The sequence below is a fragment of the Phoenix dactylifera genome, chromosome 7, assembly GCF_009389715.1.
Source record: "Phoenix dactylifera cultivar Barhee BC4 chromosome 7, palm_55x_up_171113_PBpolish2nd_filt_p, whole genome shotgun sequence".
Classification (NCBI taxonomy): Eukaryota; Viridiplantae; Streptophyta; class Magnoliopsida; order Arecales; family Arecaceae; genus Phoenix; species Phoenix dactylifera.
The window spans coordinates 16140347-16163754 of record NC_052398.1 but is presented as its reverse complement, the minus strand read 5'-3'; the positions used below and the strand labels follow the sequence as shown (position 1 = coordinate 16163754).

Genomic DNA, 23408 nt, shown 5'->3' with positions numbered 1-23408 from the left:
ACTATTTTTAGAAGAATATTCACAAAGGATATGTATGAAAAAACAAATTTATTATTATTTTTTCATAAAACTATTTTTCTGACATGCCTTCCTATTTGAACTGTAATCCAGAAAGATATATTGATAACAAATCATTGAATTTAGATACAATACATGAATTGTTGAATGATTTTTGATACCGTAGTTTGAAGAATCAGAACAAAAAAAAAAGGAAAAAAAGAAAAAAGAATCAGAACAAAAAAACTGAAGGCGATTCAGGAATTGTTTATTAATAATTCGGAGAAATATTGTTAGCTGTCACGGAAAAAAAAGGGTAAGTCGCCAAGCGGGACTGCTCTCTCGGTTTCTACTGTTTCTCTCCTCTGCAGACCGGAGCGGACCGGAGCGGAGACGCCATCGTCGCCGATTCAACCGCCGGCAAGTTCTTGGACCAGGCGAGTCCCCATTCCTCTCCCTCTCCTTTCTCTCTCTCTCCAAAACCCTAGATCCCTTTGCCTCCTCTCACACTCCCCCATTCCATCCCTCCCTTTTTTCTCCCTCCCATAAATCCAGATCTTGGACTTCTTCTCCCACTGCCCTAATTCTTCCAAGGATCAACCCGAACAAAACCGAGAGAGATCCCAAGAGTCCCCTGTTTCCGACGTATAAACCCTCTCTCGGATGAATCAGATCGTGTTGAATTTATCTTTTCAAGTCTCGGGCTAATCTTCTGTGTACTTCCATATATGAATTATAATGCTTGTCATGTGTGTTCTTTTGAGAAAATTAATCATAATTTTATTTGAAGAAATAGTTTTGCTGAATCATTCTATTTCTCTAATGCTGATACGTAAAACGGTTCCTGTCTTATTATGCTGCGTAACATGCAACTTTTCATTTTAGGCCAGTAGTCTAATAACATATGAGTAGATGTCTGATTGTTTGTTGCTACAGTTCTGTGATTTTGCTAGTAAGAGGATTCTCTCGGACATTTTACATATGAAATCATCTGTGGTTGCAGTTGGTTTATTGGCCTATCTTTGATCTAAGACCATGCACTTTGTGTTATTGTTTGTTTTCTGTCACTGTTTGGTTGAAACATGGAGTTACTGAGACTTGATTTGTTCATTAATACACATGAACTCCGATCATGGCGTCGAAGGTGCATTTGATGCAATGCTTGCTGGACCGTTCTGATGTCTGGTGCAACATTGGCCACACATCATGTGCTGATAGACTTGAGATGCATGCCCATGTGCACATGCGCAACTGTTAATGATGCACCGCACATCTACACACTTGATGCGTGTTATTTATGGCACTAGTTGGATTAGAATTCGAGTGACTGTTGGTCAGACCAACTTTGCTTCCAGTGGTGATTATGATAAGCCTCACGCAATCTATTCAGAGCATGTCATTTGAATCATTGTTTCTGTTTGTTATTACCAAGGGGCAGTTGTAATTCATCCTCTGTGACTATGCTTGTGTGGGTTTTTGTAGGTCAGCTTTGTCTTAGTTTAAATTTTTTAAGCCATAAGTTTGAGGCCATAATGTTGCATCTTGCCTTCCAATGGTTGCAATTTAATTTGCCTCCATTTCTTGGTAACACTTGGCTTGAGTCCGGAACTAGAGTTGCTTTATTCACTAAATTATGAGTGAATTCTTAAGTGGTCTGGACTAAACTGGTTTGACTCACTAAGTTAGGTTTATTCAAAATGTAATAAAATTTCTCATCTGCTTCTCTAACTCTCAGAAAATGGTTCTATATCATTTTTTCATGTAGGATTCAGTGAATCCTAATTATTTTACCTCAATGAATCAAATATATGTTGCATATTTCAAAGAACTTAAATCAATGAGATTTATTTACATTTTTTCTAGAGCTATTGGAAACTAGAAATAAACTTATTTCTTTTGTGAGGGCGCATTGCAAACATGAAACCAACCAAGTGAAACAACATAACTAATAACGAAATCCTAAAATTTTGTATTTACCTGCTATTCTTCTTCCATTTCAGTTGTACCTCATCTCACCTTTACATCGTCATCTCTATGTTGCTCATCTCATGTTCTTGTATCCTCCTTACTGGCCAGTGTATGATCTTGATGCAATGTTGCTGGCTTACTTCCTTAAAATCTTCATGCCTCACTACCACAAAAATGATCACTCAATATTTCAGATAATTATATTCATTTCCTAGTCTCACCAACTTTCTAGTGGAAAACATTCCCATACATCTAACTGTTAGTCAGTACAAGTTGATTAAGGTAACTAAGTTTCTTGTTTAGAAGTATGTTATGGAGGCGTTACTTAAAAATACTATGGTCATAATAAGTGGACTATAGATTAGTGGTTGCGCCTTTCTTTCACTTGGAGGTGGTTCTATGTTCAAAACTTGGGACATTGTTTTATTGTATCCGTATGGAGCCAGTATCGGTCGATCGCTTGGGACACCACCCCGTTGGTTCATCAATTTGGTGGGAGTAGTTCCAATTCTCCCTACGAGCTAACGTGGTCCCCTATGTGTTTGACCCAGGTAATTCTTCCATATTTTTTACAAATGTTTGTTGGTGCTCTGACATCTATTCTTAGAAGAAAGCCTGTATGAAATGGAGAATCTTGCATTGTATCTTACGCCATTTGGGTACACATGTGCTGTAATACAAATAAAATGGCTTTTTTTTGGGCCTCTGACATTCGTGAGTAGTCTTAGTTTGCTGTTTTTTATTTTGAGAATTCTTTGGAATTCTTTGCTGATCTTAAGCCATTGATATATGTTGAAGTTATGATGGAGCTTGGTCTACTTGAGAACAATGATTAGTTGATTTAACTCTTAAGTCACCAGAACAGATATATATTTGTATCTCAATAAACTTGTATTCTATGCCTTTGTTCTTCTCCAAGAACTATTTGGGCCAAAATTAACCTGGTATTTTAGAGAATTCCTAAAATCATCTCAAATTTCTTTCAGGCATAACAGCTAATAATATTTCATAGGGAAAATAAAACATTTAACTTGTAAAGAGATACCATACTTAGTGACTGGAGCAGTTAGCAATTGTAGCATGTCTGCCATGTATTATGCAAGTATGTATTTCATTGATATAGTTTGCAATAATAGTAATGCCTCTTTGTTGAACACCGCCACAATTTTGGCTGTCCTATTGCCACAGATAATTAGAATTAGGAATTTATGATGCCTATTGATTATTATACAACTAGACAACAACCATTTCTTTCTCTGCACAAGAACTAGCAGTTGTTAATAGTTACTGCTTAGTAGCTATAACGTATTGCTCTCTATGTTTAGCATCGGCAAGAGTTTTACATGGCTTCTTTATATTCTTTTGCACTTTTACTTTAATATTTTTTTATCAATATAATTCATGGTGCTGGACCATTAAGGGCATGTATGTGTCGCTTTCATAGTTTTTATTAGGATTTGACAATACCTGTGAAGGCACACTTGCATACCATGCATATTTTCAATTGACAGTACATTATTTTCCTTTGATTCAATTTATCCTCTATGTTCTTTGAAAAAACAACTAATCTATTGTGGCTGTCTTTTGCTTTTCAGTGGGAAGCCATTTTAAATACTCAATTCTAGTATAATTATATATAGTTGTTAGATTTGATCAAGATAGTGTGTCACTGTTATTTTAAACTAATTGGAAAATGTACAATTATTAAAGTTATTCAGTTCAATATCCCAATTTTCCCCTATACTTGTTTTATTATTAAATCTATGCATTTCACTAGCTTAATTTCTGCTTATACTTTCTGTATTACTAGTTCCCTCTGGTCAAGACAAGGCTTGATGATTTTGATTTGGTTTATCATGTGGTCCTTATTTGGCTGCCTTTTGGTTTGACCAGATCTCCAAGGTAAAAATGTCAGGGAATGCCCTCAGAGATCTCAATGTACTTGCTGTTCCAGGATTGGAGAGAAAAAGTGATGGGTCTAGTAAAGGAAGTTTTATCAAGCCTTACATTGAGAATAGCAATGAAGAAGTTGATAGATGCCAGAAAGATTCAGAAGTTAATATAGGGAACAATGGAGTAGAGGCAGGAAATTCAGAAGTTGAGTACATAGAATCTGAGAACTTGACAGATCTTCCAGATGTAGATTCAAGTCTCAATGTATGGGTTAATTCTTCAAGATTCCTGGTTGCTTTATTTGTATCTTCCATGAATATTAGACTTTTTTAGTGTCGACATCCTTTTTATGTTTTCCTATATAATATTTTTTAACATTCTTTTGTTTTATGTAGACACTTCTAGCAAGATTAGACTCAAAAGACTGGGTTTCAATATGTGAAGCACTCAACAATGTGCGCCAATTATCAATATATCATAAGGAAGAACTGCTTGAGATGTTGTAAGCCTCTTTCTCTTTTTTTGTTCAAGAAACAGATGGCTCTTTAAGATTTGATTCACCTTTATTTGACATCTTTTAATACTGTTTTGTTGTTATACTAATAGGGGAGTTGTGATTCCATTGATTGTAAGATCCTTGAAAAATCCAAGGAGTGCTGTCTGCAAAACTGCAATTATGACATGTGCTGACATCTTTAAGGTCTATAGTGATTCAGTAGTTGATTCATTTGATCCTCTGGTATGTTTCCATTTTGTAATCTTTTCTGCCATTCTACTCTTCAGCTGTTCCTAGTGCCAAATTGTTCTCTTGTCTATGTTTAACATGCTTGACAATGCAGTGTGCAAATTATTAAATCAACACTTTTTAATCTTTTTGTATATACTGGATTCAGCTTGTCCAGCTGCTTCTCAAAGCTTCACAAGACAAACGCTTTGTATGTGAAGCTGCTGAGACAGCTCTGGTAGCAATGACAACTTGGGTCTCTCCGTCTTTATTATTGCCAAAATTGCAGCCATATCTTAAGAGCAAGAATCCTCGAGTACGAGCAAAGGCATCTATGTGTTTTAGCAGAAGTGTATCTCAACTTGTAAGTTTATATCTTCCCATTAAAAAATATGCTTGATGGTTGATCTAGGTCCTGCATTTTGGTTTTTTTTCCTGCTATAACAATGATTTTTATTTTGGACTATGATTGGGACCGTCGTATGTTTTTTTTATGCACTTATTTACAATATATTAAACATAAACATCACCCAACCCTGTTTCTATGCACACACAAAAAGGAGCACCCAGCAATAGGCAATCTATTTGCTGTTCGCTTCACGGATGGTACATCACAAGGGCAAATCCTCTGCAAGTGGAAGCATCTATAAATTGTTCTCACTGCTTTTGTCCTACGGTTGGCCTTTTGATTGGTCCAAACGGTAGCAGTGGCAGAATTCAGATTGTTCTAGGCTCTCTTACCCATCTGAACCTTGACAAAAATGGCAGAATTCAGATACATCTAGGCTTTCCTCCCCTATCCAAACCTTTTTGCTTAGAAAGGTCAAATATTAACTGTGAGAGGACATGGTAAATCTTTTTAACTTTCTATTCCCCCTTAGGTACTTTAGTCGCTTAAAACTGATACAGGGACATGAAAAACCCTGCAAGTTGGAATTGGTTGGAGGCCCCTCCGTCCCAAGCTGTCAGTTGAAACTCAAAAGGTGCATTTACCTTAGCTCGACATCATAATGGCTTTAAACTGTCCAGAAGGGTAGCTATTAGGATTTTTTTCCAACTTTCAATGCTTTTACAGATTGGCTGCGGACTTCAGCTGCTTTTTTTCCACAAAGTAAATGTAATGCATGGAATACCTTTTTGGTTTTCAGGATTGATTGGAGTTTCTTACTTACAGGCGTAAGCTAAAACAGACTCAAAGTTTAGCTTTTCTTGTTGAGCGTGATCTTAGGCAAACTTATTAGTAAGATTATACAATATCTTCTAGAAATTTTATGAAAGAAAACAGCCTCGATTGGAAGTTCGAAATCTATCTACATTGCTTGAATGTATGGTAGATTCTTTTTCAAGTTTTCCACTTCATTCTCTGTTATTCAGCTTACCGAATCATTCTATTGTCTAAAGATTGTCTGGGCCTCTTTTTTCAATTGAATATTTTGGTGTTATTCATTGCTCGCTTTAAGACTGCATCATTACTTAAAAGTAAAAGGAAAAATATTGCTTCTAGTTTTAGGTTGTGTATGGTATTAATATTGATAACTGGAGTGACTTTTGATGGACCTTTAGCTTCCAAGTATTCATGCTCGTTACAACCAAGTGACCTATATTTTGCAGGGTCTAGAAGGAATTAAAGCATATGGGATTGATAATCTAATCCAGATTGCGGCATCTCAGCTTAGCGATCAGCTTCCTGAATCAAGAGAGGCTGCTAGGATGCTGGCACTGGAATTGCGAGCCATCTATGACAAGTCTCATGCCTCGCCAGGTGAAGACTGTACACACTTGGTGGACAGTGATTCTTGGGAGGCATTCTGCCAAACAAAGCTTTCTCCTTTAAGTGCTAACGCAATTCTTCGTGTCACTTCTACTCCAAAAGAGGGTTTAGTTTTCGGTTGCTAGCTCATTAGGTATAAGTACCATTTTATGCTGGCTTTGACAATCTCACGATTACTTCTGCACTGGTATTCTGTACATGCTGTGACCATGGGAAGATTGTAGTTCAGTTGGGGCATTTGTTGAGGTGGTCAATTGTGCTGATTTTATGTTTTACAAGTTCTTGTATTAAGTATATCATCAAAGTTGATGGCAGTCTGCCCTTTTGTTGCCTTTAAGGCTTGTTCTCGATACACCTTAGCCTGCTGCTGGAGAATGTACTTTACTGTATGATTCTTGAGAAGAAAATGGGTAATTTTGCACTCTATGTTGATTATATGTTTTCGCGCTGGGGATATTTAAGGCAGATACATGAGCCTCCTCAATGGTGTGTCTTCACTTCTATGGACAGCTAAAACTGAGGAATTTCATGAATTTATGCTGAGCCCTTAGAAACAGTTATCTAGAAGCACCAGAACTATCCTGTTCTTGGTTTTTACTGAAAATAGTTAGATCTAGGGAAAATGTCATAATCTTCGCGGGTTTAATATTTAAAATTTGCAAAATGATGCGATGCGGAATCCCTTTGGAATTGTGAAAACAGGAAAAGGAAGTAGACTGTATATTTTTCTCATGGGAATGATATGCTTCTTTTCCTCCTCTATATGCTGAGTGCATGAAAGTAATATGCTGCAAGTATTGTATTTCTGTGTTCATGCTGGGGATAATGTTATATATACACTATCTAGAACTGCTACTGGTTGCTGCTGTATAGTCTGCTTGGTAATTCTTGATCATATGTGGCAGTTGGTGGTTGGTGCAATGCATGGTTAGATGACTGCCACATGAGATCTGGGCCATTCACCAGGTGCCACATCAGAGTGGGGAATTGGTTGGGTAAGGAGCGGCGCTCTGTAGAATGTTTCATTTTTTTTTTTTTATTTTTTTATTTTTTTTTGCTAAAACGGGCAATTCATACTACTCGGGTACGAACACACCCAACAGAATCTGCATACAAAAGGTCCCGGAATGCTCCGGGCACGTCATCCCCACCAACCCAAAGGGTGCCTCCTGAGTGGCTCGCAACATACGCCGCCACCCAGTCTGCCGCCCCATTCGCCTCACGATATACATGCATAACCTGAAGGGAAAACCCCTCACTCACCATCAACCATATATCACGGAGTAAAGGGTGAACTCCTCCATCACTATGAGGGCCCTCCCGGATCCAACTAATCACGGTGGCTGAGTCACCCTCCAGGAGGATAGAGCTCGCCTGAAGTACCTGTCGCGCATACCGTAATCCCATCCAAGCCGCCCGCAGCTCTGCCCCTGGGACCGAGGTATCGAAGATCTGACAACCCCCTGCTGCCACCATGTTGGAGCCTGGGCCCCTAATAACAAAACCTGCTCCTCCTCTCCTGCCTCCATCCAAGACTGAGCCGTCAAAATTGACCTTGAGGAAGCTTGGGGGTGGGGGCTCCCAGGTGAAAAACACCGTGTGAGTGGCTGCCGAAGCAGAATGGGGGCCCCAGATGTCCCTAGCTGTCAAAGGTCTATGATGCAGATCTACAGAAAGAAACTCTACTGCCTGAGCCCGAGCCCGCTCCATCACAAATCGTGGGGACAGGCTAGGCCTACCAAAAACACGGGCGTTCCTGGCCATCCATACCTGGTAAGCTGTGCAGGACGCCCTAATAGCCACAGACCTCATCTGGGTGGAGATGGAACAACGCCGGACCTCCTCCAAAAAACTATCCCTCCGTCTCCAGACCGCCTCCGGAATCCCTGATAACCTCCAAGTCCCCCTCGCCCAGACACACTGGAATAGTACATGATCCACTGACTCATCTGCCTCACAATACTGGCACAAAGGAGGAATGCTAACTCCCCGACGGCTCAACTCCAAGCTCGTCGGCAGACGATCCCATGCTACCTTCCAGAGGAATAGTGCCACCCTCTGGTGTAGCCCGAACCTCCATATCCAGCCACAGTCCCTACCCAGGTCTGACTCCTACTGAAGAACCCAAGCGACCTCACCAACCCTGACTCTAGCCCTACAAGTGGTGCTCCAAACCCTAACATCTGGACCTCCCGATCCCGGGATGGGGAGGGCTCGAATCCGCTCTGCTAAGTGCTCTCCGAAGAACTGGCCCAACCTGTCGACATCCCACTCTGCCTCCCCAGGCATAAGGAGGTCATGCACTTGGAGCCCCACAGGCCCCTCATCACTGATCATCGTCGGCCACAGCCTCAGCGGAAGTGCATCCACCCAAGGGTCCTCCATCACATCAATGCTCCGTCCATCGCCAATCAGCCACCTAGTATGTGCCAGTGCAATAGGTATATATCTCCCAACCTCACGCCATATGAAAGATGCCCTCCGGCCACCCACCACCTGCCCAGCTGAGCCTGGCCGACCATATCTCGCTCTCATGACCTGACACCAGAAACCATGTGGCTCCAAAACAGTCTGCACTGCACGTCGCGCCAGGAGCGCCTCCCGCCTCGCCAATAGAGACTGCACCCCCAAACCACCCTCCCTCAGAGGAAGGCATACTCTCTCCCAGGCCACCAAGTGTACCCCATGGCCCCCCCCAGAGGAGCCCCACAGGAAACTACGCATAAGCCGCTCTATACCCACCAGCACCGTCTTCGGCACACTAGTATGGGCCATAGTATAGACAGGCATGGAACAGAGAACTGACCTAACGAGCGTCAACCTGCCCATCATAGAAAGTGACGAGGCTCTCCAACCCTCGAGCCTGCTCTGCACCCTCTGTATCAAAGTAGAGCACTCCGCCATCCTCAGCCTCCTCCCTGTGATGGGGACACCAAGGTAGTCCAGTGCCCCCTCCTGCTCCCGCATCTCCAATATCGCCCTGATCTCCTGTCTGAACCTCCGCTCTGTGCTCGGACTGAAGTGTATGGATGATTTTTGGTGATTGATTCTCTGCCCAGACGCCGTACAATACTCCGTCAACACCCTCTGGATGGCTCGCGCATCCCTCACCCTCGCCCTAGCCAGAAGCAGGCAATCATCTGCAAAAAATAAGTGAGAAATAGGGCGGGCACCCGGGGCTGGACTGTAAGCAGCCAGCACCCGGTCCTCGCAGGCTACATGTAAAGCACGGGATAGTACATCAGCGCAGATGATGAATAGGTATGGGGACAAAGGACAGCCCTGACGAAGCCCCATAGTAGCTCGAAAGAAGGGCGAAGGCGTACCATTGACCAAGATGGAGAATCTAGGCCCCTGCACACAGCCAAGAACCCAGTCAATCCAGATCTGATGGAAGCCAAAACTCTCCAGTGCCCGTCTGAGAAACTCCCATCGGATCCGGTCATAAGCACGCTCCATGTCCAGCTTTACTGCCATCAAACATCGCCTCCTCGAAGCTCGCTGTAAGTCTCCCATCATCTCCTGAGCTAGCAAAATATTGTCTGATATACTCCTCCCAACCACAAACGCACCCTGCTCCTGACTAATAATAGTAGGCAACAGAGCCTTCATCCTCCCAACCATAAGCCTCGCCACAATTTTATATACTGTGGTACACAAACTAATAGGCCTGTAATGACCGGGCTCCGACGCATCCCGTCGCTTCGGAACCAAGGTAATGTAAGTAGCCTGCCAGTCATCTGTCATCACTGCCCTACTGAAGTATAGCTGCACAGCCTCCACCACTGATCTCTGAATAATACTCCAATATCTCTGAAAGAAAAAGGGTGGAAAACCATCCGGTCCTGGGGCCTTGTCCCCTGCTAATGCCCAAACTGCCTCCTGCACTTCTGTATCTAAAACCGGCTGAATCAATGCTTCATTATCAGCCTCCTCAATTCTGACTGCCGGCCTGGGGAGCTGACCCCGCACATAAGTCCCCTCTACCTCCGTCCATCTGGATCTGAAAAAGTCGACCATCACCTGTCGCACTGCCGAGTCCTCCTCCACTCGCTGGCTCGTCCCAACTCTCAATGATCGTATCATGTTCCTTTGCCTCCTGATGATCGTCGATCGATGAAAGAAACTAGTGTTTCGGTCCCCCTCCTTAACCCACTGCGCCCTCGACTTCTGCCTCCAAAAAATCTCATGCTGATGCAGTAACGAGTGATGAGAGGCCAAGTGACGACGCAGCTCTGCCATCTCCTCCTCCTCAAGCTCTCCATCTCGATCCTCCCTCCCCTGGAGCTCCGCAATCAACCCCTCTACCTCCTCTAGTCTCCTGAATATATTGCCCACTACCTCCCGGTTCCATCTGCGCAGGCGTCGCTTAGTAAGCTCCAATCTACGCGATACCCTCTGCATAGCATCTCCCTGCACTGGCATGCCCCATGCCCTCCTAACTACTTCCCAGGATTGGGGGTATGACAACCACAGCTTCTCAAATCGGAATGGGCTATGGTGGCTAGAGCTCACTGCTGTAGAAATCAAAAGAGGACAATGATCTGAGGCGATCCGAGCAAGGTGACTGACCTGGTATGATGGGAATCGCTGAATCCAGTCCGGAGATGCCAACGCCCTATCCAGCCGCTCCCATACTCTCGCTCGTCCAAGCTGGTTGTTACACCAAGTAAATCGCGGCCCAGAAAAGCCAAGGTCCACGAGGCCGGTATCATCCAGGAACTCCCGGAACTCCCTCCTATCTCCAGAGTCGGAGTAGGCCCTACCACCACGTTTCTCATTGGAGCTAAGAATGCAGTTGAAATCACCCACCACCATAGTCGGGATCCCCTGAGTCAACAAACGGGTCAGCTCGCCCCAAAGGACTCTCCTCGTCCGGTAATCAGTGCTGGCATAGACCCCACACAGGACCCACGGAGCTTCATTTGGTTCCGAGATGACCATCACAACCTGCTGAGTGCAATTGCGAAAGACATCTACAGAGGCCACTCCCCGCTTCCACAACAACAAAATACCTCCAGACAAGCCCTGGGATTCTACTACAAAGGAATCCCAATCAAAAGCTAAGCGCCGCTGCACCCGACGCATACCTTCTCCAGATACCCGTGTTTCACAAAGAAAACAAATATCGGGGCAATGAAGCTGCACAAATCTCCTGAAGGACGACAAAAATGAAGGCTTGGCCGCCCCCCTACAATTCCAAGCTAAAATCTTCATATAACACAGTGGGATAAGTGTTTGCCCTGTCTGCGTGGGCTTCTCTTTCCCTGTTCATGAGGCTTAACCTCCTCACCCAACTCCCCACCTTCCTGGATCGCCGCCCGCAGCAAATCAGCCACCTTGCCATGATCCTGGATGGGAGAAGAAGACCCCTGCCCCGTGCCCCCTAGAGTGCTTCTCATCACCACCACCGTAGAAGAGGCTGGGGAGAGCCTTACCGGAGCTGCCAGAGGTCTGAGAGTCCCATCCCCGTCCTCCATCTTCAGCTTCCCCTTGTTTTTCTGACACGGCGTGGGCACCACCTCCCTTTGTGAAGCTTTAGCCGAACTCAGCTCCTTCCGGTGGTGCAGGCCCTCCAGCACTTCCTTGGCCGGAACCTTGCTGCCCTCTCCGGCCACACCCTCGCGCCGAGCTGGGGTCTCACCTGCCACTGCCGTTCCGCTCGCCGTGGGCGCTCCGTCCTCTGCTCGCATAGTCCCAGCCGTTCCGGCAGCAGGTGGAGCACCGCCCAAAGTCGGTCGACTAGGGGGTCTCACCGGCGGCAGGGAGGCACTCCGGAAGTGCCTCCGACCATCCTCCCTCCGGCGTAGGCACGGGTCATCGAAAGAGGACGTTGAGACCGATCGAGGCAAATGAGTCGACTCAGCCCTACCAACTCCCACAGCCCCCTTCCGCTTGGCTGGGCTTCTGGCCCTTTTCAATGGGCTTGGGCCCTGCCCATGGGCCAGCCCAGTAGCAACATCTAGGCCCTTTATCCCGTGGCCCGACCCATCAGTGAGAGGCAGGCCTGGGCTTGGCTTGGCCCGTCCCGAGTCGGATCCACCCTGCTGGCCAAGAGAAGTGGTCGAACCCAACCCCTTGATGATTTCCGGTTCAGACCCCAGAACCCCACCAGTTTGGGTCATCTCCGCGTCCGACACCCGTGCTTCCGTCTCCTTCGTCTCCGGCGACCTCCTCCTGGCCAGCTTAGAAGGCTTTTGCCAGCCTTCCGTGTCCGTGGGCGACAGAGGGAGATTCGGCGCAGCGATAGGAGACCTCGGCCCCAGATCAGAGGGAGGATCCTGCACCGGAGTTGTTTGAGCGACCTTCGCCACCGAGGCCTTCTTCATCGGCTTGTTCGCCTTCGGCCGCCATATCTTAGTTGTTGTCAGCCACGGGCCGAAGGGACGCCGACTCCCCAACTCATCACCCTCCTTCACCTCAGATGACAGCCCCTGGGGGGGCTCCTCCATCCCAGTCCGTTGGGAGCTCTGTTCTCCCTGTTCTCCAGCCGTCGCCGGGGCCGTGGGAGGAAAGGGGCAATCCCCCTCCCCGTGCCCCAACCGAGCACACTTGTAGCAAAAACCAGGCAGGTTTTCATAACGGAAAACCTGCCAGTGTAGGTCGGATCCTACCTGGATGAACGTCCCCGGCCTGAACGGCATCCCCGCATCCACCTCGATCTTGACACGGGCAAACCCGAGTTTCCGGCCCTGGTCGGTGACCTTGTCCAGCGCCAAAGGTCGTCCAGCCTTCGCCGCGATACCCCAGATCAGCTCCCTCGTCCAGTACTCCATCGGTAAGCTTGGTAGCCGAAGCCAAACTACCGTACGGCACAGCTTGTTGGTCCCCGGAACAAAGTTCGGCCGCCATCGCTCCATGGTCAGGAGCTGACCTGCCACCAACCAGGGACCGCCTTCCATGGCCGCCTCCCGATCCTTCTCACTCCGGAATCGAAACGCAAAGGTCTCGTCCGCCAGCATGAACTCCTCGACATCGTAGTCGAGTTTCCCCGCAGCTCGCAGCTCCCGACTGATCCATTCCACGGGTACGCGACGACCCAAGCTCCCCATGATCACCGCAGTATCACGCCACGCCGCCCGGGCCACCTCCATCTTCTCCGGCGAGATCTCCACCACATCCGTGTACCGTCGCTTCAAAACTTCGAGCTCCGCCGTCGTGATTTGGTGATTGGTCCAGGTCGATGCCCTCGACGAGCCCTTTACCACATTCGCCCACGTCCGGCCCATCTCCGGCGCCTTCGGGTGGGTTTCCTCCCCTTTGTTACCCGAGCTCGTCTCCTTCTTCTCCAGCTCCACAGGGCCCTTCGTTGCCATCTTCTACAGTGCCCTAACCGGACGCCGTGAACCCCCTTCACTTCTCGCGCACCAACCGTTTGGGAACAGTCCCCACCCACCGCACGAGAATTGACGCACCTAGGCACACATCCCGAGTCACTCTCTCTCTCACCACCCCATTGACCTTTTTTTTCACCAACAAATAGTTTGCTTTAATATGGAAGAGGAGAAGTATGCTTAATGGTTGCAGTTATTCTCTGAATTTAGAAATAGAAAACATAGACTAGTTTGGTTGCGATACTTTGGATGCGATTGCGGGGCAGATAGTTTGTAAATGTCCAAATATTATTATTCTTTGACCAAGATCTTCCATAATGGGTTTATCACTGCTGTGTCCATAGTAATAGGAGTTTAATGAGCTGTATGGTGCAATAAAACTTACATGAAGATAAAACCATTGATGCCTTGATCTTTTAAACCAGCCTTGCTCCAAATGTGCTTCATCTTAGTTTTCCAAACCTAACTCCAAGTACTCTCGATGGAAAAGACCTCGCAAATACTCTCGGATGAATTGGGATCAAGTTTGTAGGATATCCTTTTATAATGTGACGCACACATTAGAGGCAGATACGGAGATTAAGATCCTTTAGCAACCATAAAACATATCCCATCACCATAGGTTTATCTTGAATCAGAGTTTAGATTAAGTTAAACTAGTAAAACAAATCCAGATATGTGTTAGTGTAGCCCCTTGCTTGTTCCCTAGAACACTCTCCGGTTGATTCAGGACCTAAATTTCTCTTTGAGTTTGCCGTGCTTGTCCACGCAGCCACTAGATCCAAGGGATCCTTTCCGATCATGGAATAAATCTCCTGTACAAATTGGATCAGCAGATCCTTGGCAACGACCATATTCCATGTGCTATGGAATTAGGAGAAGTTCCATGCCATGTGGCATGCGTTTTGCTGCAATTCACGCATCATATAATACAGAATCTATGGCTGAACTCCACAATCACCAATCCGTTAACGATATGTAGAGATAGTTTTTGGTTTTTTTTTTGTGGGTACAGTTATACTCCTTTTTTTTTTTTTTTTTTTTTTTTTTGCTAGGAATAGTAATACTCTTTTTTTTTTTTTGGTTAATCGGATAATTCATACAGACCTAGTACGAATGCATCCAACAAAATCAGAAAACAGCAAATCGCAAAGTCCCATAGGCAACTCCCTCTCCCCACTCCATAGGGTACTCCCGGAGCATTGGCTACATACGAGGCCATCCAGTCTGCAGCCTCATTCGCCTCTCTAAATACATGCCTAGCCTGCAATTCCATACCTTCGGCCATGTCCTAGATATCGCGCAACAGGAGGTGGCACTTGTGCACACCGCCGGTGCTCCCTATAATCCAGCTAATCACTGTAGCTGAGTCCCCTCGAGAAAAACTGCTCTAGCACGTAAGACACGTCAGGCATGGCCCAGCCTCAAGAAATTATACCCTATGCCTAGTGTACCAGCTCAAGGCCAATTGCTTCTCGCCACATCTCACGATTGGCCACCTCTGCATCCGCATTAAGTTCGTAGCATCAGCGTATTCCCTCCGTCCTCGAAGAGAATTTCCACATCCCGATCTTCTGTGGACTTACCAAAGAACGGTGTCCTCAAAATTTTTGTCTTCAGAGCTTTTAAAGCATCAAATACCATCAAGGAGTCAGCTTGCTCTGTTGACCCATGTAGAAGACCCATCAGGTCCTATATTGGTGCCCCTCTCATTAAGGTTGGGCCTGTTGTTTAAGGAAATGGGACGGCGGACCTTGAAGTTGTTGGCGTGGTCCCTCCTCACAACAGACCTATAGCCAATAGACTGAATAGTTTGGATCTTTAAAAAAACATTCTCTATTGATTATGTCAAAAATAATGAGATTATTCTCTATTTTGTTATTTATTGTTGAAATCTGTCTTGGTGATAAATATTTTCATTATGGAAGTCAAGATTAAATTTTATTAATATTTGTGTAGCTTCTAACTGAACTAAAGAAAATCTATTGTAATCTTATTGTTCTAAATAGTAGAAATCTTTGGCTAAACTAGGTCTCGATAGTTTTTTTTCTTAACATATAAGAATTTTTCACGTTAAAAAAATTGTATTATCTCATGTATGGATTGTTTGATCATTTTGCTTGTAATTGCTCGACTAGATTGTAGAAATATTGCCGCTTAGTGGGTGATTTTCTATTTAATTACGCAAAAAGTGTTAAAAAATTTTGCGGCATCATTATTTTTTATTATATCTTCTCAACAGAGGTCACCTTCTCAAAGGTGCATTGGAAAACCCCCCAGTGCTCCGACTGAGTCCGACCACTCATCTACAAAGCCTGCTAAAGGTGGGGATAACTCGAAGATTACAACCAATATCAATGTTGATGGATTGGACCGAAGCTAAGCCTCCAAGGTCCTCAATGAACTCTATATCACCATTCGAAGTTTACAAGGAAGTAGTCCTTATTAGGAAAGCTATATCATCTAGGGGTGGAGACGAGTGATCTTAATAACAAAGTTGAGTTGACTGAAGTGTTTTTGGGAACATAGAGAACTTGGCCCCATGAAGGATGAGACATGGAGGTTATATAGTACTAATTAATAGATAGTACTAATAAATAGATAGTAGTAATGAACAAGTCGACCATAAAAATAAGTATGCCAATTGAATTAATTTATAAAAGTATTTAGATAAAATAACTTATAAATTTCTTATTTCTTGTTTCTATTGTTGGGGTATTAGGGTGCCTAGCACGCGAAAAATACTAGTTCTTTATACCACATCCTACCTATACTAAGAACTTAAAGGCTGGTTAGATAGCAGCCGCATGGCGCTGATAGATGTAATGGAAGCAGGTCGGGTGTTAAGGTATGATTTAACAAGACAAAAGCAAAGGACACTAACTGGAGTCAAGAGTGTTGTTGGAGAGTTCTATTTACACTACATTCTAATTAGGTGTATGATAACCAGCTAAAATGATGCCATATGGCTAGACTTTAGGACGATAGAATATTAATTAAAAGATAGACTCGAAAATAAATAAGTATGTAGGCTGATCAAATAACCACACGACACCAAATGAGGCAGGCTAAATGATACAAAAGTACTAATTAGACCAAACCAGATAGTGAGACAGTCGAAGCACAAACTGTGCCTTGAAGACAAGTTTTGAAGGATAGGCCAATTGCGAAAATAGTCTATTTGAGAGGCTAAGTTGAACGGAAGGTCAACTATGCTCAATGTTGATCCAATTCCCATGCCATTGGTTGTCTCATGTACATTCTTAATTTTTCCTAGCATCTATCATTGTACTTAAAAAATTGTCTTAACCACCGACGTGGTAATACAATTGGAACTAGGCTTTATTTCCAACAGAGTGACCCAGATTCGAAACGCGCAGACGTCGATTAAATGCGGAACCGAATGCTCAACGTCTAGTGGAAGAGGGGCCCAGTGGGGCCTCCTTTTTGTCTAGCAAAAAAAAAAAAAAAAAGAAAAGTCTTGGACACAGGATAAGGACTATGATAGTCATCAAGAGGAAATGGTTGAAGCGGTGATAATCAACAATAATAGGTGTCAAAACCGGAAATGATAGATGTCAATCCTAGAGAGGAATGGCTATAACTGAACAAAAATATATTAATATATTATTTACTGTTAAATGTTGAAATATCTACTATAATTGAACAAAAATATTACTAAAAATAATACTTTTTAAACTTCGAATAATATTACTATTTGTTATCTAATACTATTTATTATTAATACATAATAATATTACTAACAACACTATTTTGTTTATATTGCATAACATGAATTAATTTATTATTAATTATTTAACTAATATTTATCTGATTTAATTCATAATTGATTGTTAAAAATGAATAATACTTTGCACTACTTGAATAAACGAATATTTATTATATTTTTCTGTTACTTATATCATGGATATTAAAAATCTTGATAATAATTAAAAAATCACATTTCTAATTAATATAAGTTATATTGGTACTATTTGTTACTAATGATATTAAAATATGACAATATTCATTGTAATTAATGAAATAATAATTAGTGCAGTGTTAGTTCTCAATATCTAAATTATATTATATTAATTATTGAATATTATCAACTACATAAAAATAAAATTATAAAATTTAATATTTTTCTAGTATACTAATATCATTTTATTGTTAGTTATTTACTCGATATTTAGATAAAATTATTTCTTATATTACCATGTTTTGATTGAATAAGATAATATTATATTATATTGATTATATTTCAATATTCAAATACTATGCAGCATGACATAAATCATACTGTTATTAGTAATTATTAATTAAATAATACAAATGCTACTATTTACCAATTAATATTTTTGTTTTTATTATTTTAAATATGGCCATAATTGAGGTTGAAAAAAGAAATAGTGATAGAGCGAGAGATTTCCCTTCTCTCTCGGTATCTCCACTTTAAAGTCTAACGACCTTAATTAACTTTACCTTCCTTTTAATTAATTTTAGATGATGGTTAATTTGTGATGTAAAATAGTTTTTATCTTTCACTTTTGGAGTCAAAATATCTGAAAAGGAATCGAGATAAACGTTAATCTCACCAAATGCCCTTCAATTAATCAGACGGTTAGAAACATCTACTCGGATTTATGCCCTCTCTTCAGCAATCAAGTGGACCAAAATGGCCCATATCTTTTTCAGAAGATTTTTTTTTGCATGAATATCCTCATAAAAATTTAAATTTGCGTGAATATCTTTTCAAAATTTATATGTATTTCTGTATCCTCATAAAACATTGTTTTTGCACAAATACTCATAATATAACAGTGCTTCTAACACCAGTAATAAAAACTATATTTATTTTAATTAAAAATAAAATAAAATTTTAAAATTATATTTTTGTCGCGATTGCTTTATAAATATTTCTTTTCCACATCTACTCATTAAAAATATTTTAACTATTTTAATTTGAAATCGTTAATTTTTTTAACAATGCTAGATGATGACACGAGGTGGATACATATGTAAAAATAAGGATAAAAATGAATAGAATAGCAAAACGAATATTTTATGAGGGTGTGCGTGTGTGTATATAAATACCAGAATATTTATGCAAATTTTGATATTTAGGGCGGCACTTTTAAACCTTTTCAAAATTACTAAAATACCCTCTCCATCGGATCGTTTATATGCCCAACCGTTTTGAGCTCGCCGCGCCTCCTGCTCTAGGGTTTCCGCTCTTTGCCGTCTCCAGAACCCTAACCCCAAGCGCAGCGCCCAAATGGTATGGATCACTCTCCTCCGATCCATGGGACTCTTGTTACTTCCTATACTTCGATCTTTAGGATCCTTTTCGTGCACCCAAGAATGGATCTTTCGCTGGCATTTGATCTAATCGCGAGCTCCCCAATCAATGGTTTTGTCATTCTTCTTCTAATCGGTTGAAAAATCTCGTCAAATAGATACATCTTCATTAGGATTTTACTCTAAAAGAGCTTCTTCGGGATTCTTTTGATTTGATCCTTTTATTTCCGTCAAAATTAGTTTTGATCAATTTATATTCTACAATTATGTTGTTATAGATCTATTAATCTACGGTTTTAATCTTACAGGCTCCCAAAAGAGGTGGGAAAGCTGCGGTCCCGGCGAAGAAGAAGCCGGTATTCTTTTTCCCTTGTTTTTGGTGGATTGTTCGATCCATTTTCTTCTGATTTTTTTTTCTTTTTAATCTTCAACGGTCTTTCCTGCGGATTTTGATCTCAGGAGAAGGTTGTGAATCCTCTGTTCGAGAAGCGGCCGAAGCAGTTTGGGATCGGAGGGGCTTTGCCACCGAAAAAGGACCTTCACCGGTTCGTGAAGTGGCCGAAGGTGGTCAGAATCCAGAGACAGAGGAGAATTCTCAAGCAGCGCTTGAAGGTTCCCCCGGCCTTGAACCAGTTCACCAGGACTTTAGATAAGAATCTTGGTAGCTACCTATTTGCCTTTCTTTATTTGTTTTATGGAAATATCTACTATCCTTTGAATTCATCTAAATTTTAAGTTCAACTTTCTTGCTTCAAGCCATGCGTAGTGATTAGTTGCTTGGTCTTGTCAAACTTGTTCTGTTTGTAGTCTGCTTATGCCAAAGACATGAGATGATGCTTAGCTAAGTTAATCAATTCCACATTCTGAGCTTTTATGTCTTTTATATTCTGAAAGAATTGGATCAAGAAATCATTTTGTGGAATAGGTCAACTTTGAAATAATTTTGTAATCTTCTTGAGTTTGTAACTACAAGCACGTATTTTGCACATGTGTGTGCACATCGTGCATGCACATTTGTTGTGTGCATGTTTGCATGACCAGTGTCATGACTGGTTATCATGAAGTCTCTGATGAGCTGAAGTGGCAACTGCTTGTTATTTGAATATGACTACTGATAAAATTTTAGATGATCTGAAGCTGCACATTGTTGTACTTATGGGAACTCTGCATGCATGTACGTGCACACACACACACATTGAGAACGGTAGGGTGGGAGGAGTGGGTTTAATTCATTTTTTTCTTACCTTGAATGAATAGTTAAAATAAAGTGAAGCATTCAACGTATGGCTGCAGCCCCATTAGATGAAGATTGTTTGCAGCAAATGTTCATTGGTTTTGATTTGTTATATTGACAGCTATTTAGTGGGAATAGCCTAATTGAAGAGGCATGTGGTGGTATAGGTTCTGTCATAATTTTGCATCTGTTGATGAAATCTGACCGTGTTGCAGTTCGAAACATGTTTCTGTCCTATGTAGGGAAGGGATAAGGATACCAACTGTGAGAGGAGACCTAGATTTCTTAATCTCAAGATAATGATTCCTCTCCAGATTGGAATGCACAAGATATTTGAGATCATAATCGGATGCTTGCAAACCTGTAAGGGAAGTTGCAAGGGGATGGTGGCATGCTATGCCTCATATCCCCTCACCCCCCTCCCAATCAAACCACCATATATGTCTCCACCACTGCTCAAGTCTTCTTGGAAATCAATGAGGAACTGACATAATTTTATTTAATTAATCACTGAACTAAATGGATGTGGAAGACAATTTTAATAATTTTCTATATGAAGAATAAATATGTAATTCAATCATGTGTTCAGACTGTCCTAAATATAAAATCGGTGAAGGCCATTCCAACCTCTGTCTTAGGAATTGTACCTGTCATAAAACATAATTTGTGGCGGCTTTCTCTGATTTCTCATTTCCATGCTTTGCTGTATTTTTGAATTTGAAAGACATGAAAATGCGGATATAATGAACAATGTGAAATGTTTCGGACTAATAATTTGTGGTGCACTTTGTACTGAAGTTTTGTTCAATTGAGATTTTGTTCTTCGACTTGCTCATGTGTTACTAGTCTTCGTAAGGTTATATACCTCCAGTTCCTCACTTTGTTGGGCATGGGATCCGATAGTACGATATTTGGATTATGCTGTATTTCAGTGCTTCCACTCTTTGTTTCCCTTTTTTTTAGTGCCAGAAGCATGCTATAACCTGTTGAGCATAAAATATTTCTGCAGCCTCCAGCCTGTTCAAGATGCTTCTGAAGTATCGCCCTGAAGACAGAGCTGCAAAGAAGGAACGGCTTCTGAATAGGGCTCAGGCAGAGGCTGAAGGGAAGACTGTTGAAGTTAAGAAGCCTATTGTTGTGAAGTATGGGCTTAATCATGTCACCTATCTCATTGAACAGGTTTGGATGTCTTCCAGGTTTCCACTTCTTGTGCTTTTAGACAATGCGGGCTATGAGCATATTGCCTAATGCATTTTCTTAGAAGTATGCATCCTCACTGCCTTATTGGGCTGCATTCTGACAAATCCAAGTCGAGAAAGCAAGCACTGGAGTTGTGTAAAATCTGTTAATGTAGTTTAACATTTTTTTAAGGCATTATTGTAATTACTTATTAATTTAGATGTTTCTCTCTTGTCCCTTTACAGAAAAAGGCGCAACTAGTGGTCATTGCTCATGATGTCGACCCAATCGAGTTAGTTGTTTGGCTGCCCGCCTTGTGCCGGAAGATGGAAATTCCTTATTGTATTGTGAAGGGAAAAGCACGGCTTGGAGCGGTACGTTGCCTGCGCATTCTTTTTGTTAGAATCTTCCATCTGAAAATATATATGCATGCATATATTCCAATCTTATTACCTGTTTTTATATAGATCGTACACAAGAAGACTGCAGCTGTGCTGTGTTTAACCACTGTAAAGAATGAGGATAAACTTGAGTTCAGCAAAATCTTAGAGGCTATCAAGGTGAGGGAAGTTATAGTGGTACTCTTTAGACTTTGATATCTTTCCCTGTAAATGTCTACTGACCATATTTGTTCTTTCAGGCTAACTTCAACAACAAATTTGACGAGATCCGGAAGAAGTGGGGAGGTGGGATAATGGGTTCCAAATCTCAGGCAAAAACCAAGGCCAAGGAAAAGCTGCTAGCAAAGGAAGCTGCTCAGAGGATGAGCTAGGTCACTTTCTTTTAGTTTTTGGTTCGGGGGGTTTTACATTTAGCATTTTCCGATCTGTAGCTGCAGTCGCATGAGCGGCGAACTGGCTGGCCACCATATCTCAAATTTTGAACCAGTTATGTCTCAAAAGTTGATAGTATTTTTTATCGTCTGGATTCTTTACGAACTTGCCAAGGCATGCTTCAAAATTTTCTTCCGGGCTTTTAAAGGATTAATCATTATTGTTTTGTGTGGTTGATATCGCTGACTTATTTTTATGGTATTCAATCCATTCTCTGGTTTTAGTCGAGTTGATCCACTCTGCACAATGGATCTGTTCATTCATATTGAGTTGCTGAATTATTCGAGTGCCAACTACCAACTATTCTTGAATCTTATGCTTTGGCTACTTATGGCCATTTGATGGTCCTCTTTAATAGACCTCAGGCCATAACTAGACGCAGGTTTACCTGTTTCACTTGGTGTATCTGTACGCCAGTAATTCTTCCATACTACTCTATGTTTTATGCTCATTTATCACTGTTAATCCGTGATTGACTTTGATCAGGATTTTGCATGTTTTCTTATGCTCATAAGCACCTTACAATCAGAGTTGGACCTTGTTGAGTCCAATAAAGCATTTACGTGGGAAAGTGTTTTTTTTGGCACTCACAGAATGGACTGACTTGATGTGGCAATTGTTGATATGGTGCGAAGAAATGTGTGGCCTATGTATTTCTGCAGAATGCTGTGTTTCAAAGCATGTCCTGTTTGATAGATTCATCAGGTCCACTTATTCCATTTCTATTTCTAATATATATATATATATAAAAAGTGACAGTGACGCTAAATCTTATATCCATCATCTGGTCCATCTACCAGAGCCCTCCGTTTGGTAGTCCACATCAAAATTCAAAACTAGAACCATATTGGAACCACCAATAACTACGGCTACTGGTAATTATGAGTAATCGACCTTGGAATTTCTATTTCCAATTTGAAAACTAAGGATCCATATCCTGCATTTTATGGTTCACAGCATAATTATCATCTTCATCTCTTTTTTTTTTCCATCCAATATTTTCCTGGCCCAGTGTTGCTGATAATAAGTTTTACATTATTGGATAGATCTTGAATGCCTATGCAGATAAAAAAAATTAAGTAATATTTTTTAAGTTCTAAATTGTGATAAATAATATTAAAGTGGATTCAGTCTATAATTTATATGAACTAGGAGATCGGCTATAGGCCAATGC

General features: G+C 42.0%; 2 protein-coding genes across 3 annotated transcripts; both read left to right on the top strand.

Moving 5' to 3' along the window:
• The first annotated feature begins 265 nt into the window (after window positions 1-265).
• LOC103707842 lies at window positions 266-6788 on the top strand. 2 transcript variants are annotated; one of them, XM_026804923.2, is made up of 6 exons: window positions 266-434; window positions 3859-4122; window positions 4254-4360; window positions 4465-4597; window positions 4872-4946; window positions 6194-6788. In XM_026804923.2, exons 2-6 carry the CDS (start codon window positions 3874-3876, stop codon window positions 6476-6478), a joined length of 849 nt encoding a protein of 282 aa, XP_026660724.1. In that variant the 5' UTR covers window positions 266-434; window positions 3859-3873; the 3' UTR covers window positions 6479-6788. The 2 variants fall into 2 exon arrangements, with proteins under 2 accessions (XP_026660724.1, XP_008790738.1); XM_008792516.3 differs by having other exon boundaries at window positions 267-434; window positions 4752-4946.
• Window positions 6789-18876: 12088 nt separating this feature from the next.
• On the top strand, window positions 18877-22417 carry LOC103707841 (60S ribosomal protein L7a-2). The gene is made up of 7 exons (XM_008792515.4): window positions 18877-18968; window positions 19297-19344; window positions 19448-19649; window positions 21232-21401; window positions 21647-21775; window positions 21869-21961; window positions 22042-22417. Exons 1-7 carry the CDS (start codon window positions 18966-18968, stop codon window positions 22171-22173), a joined length of 777 nt encoding a protein of 258 aa, XP_008790737.2. The 5' UTR covers window positions 18877-18965; the 3' UTR covers window positions 22174-22417.
• The last annotated feature ends 991 nt before the right edge of the window (window positions 22418-23408 follow it).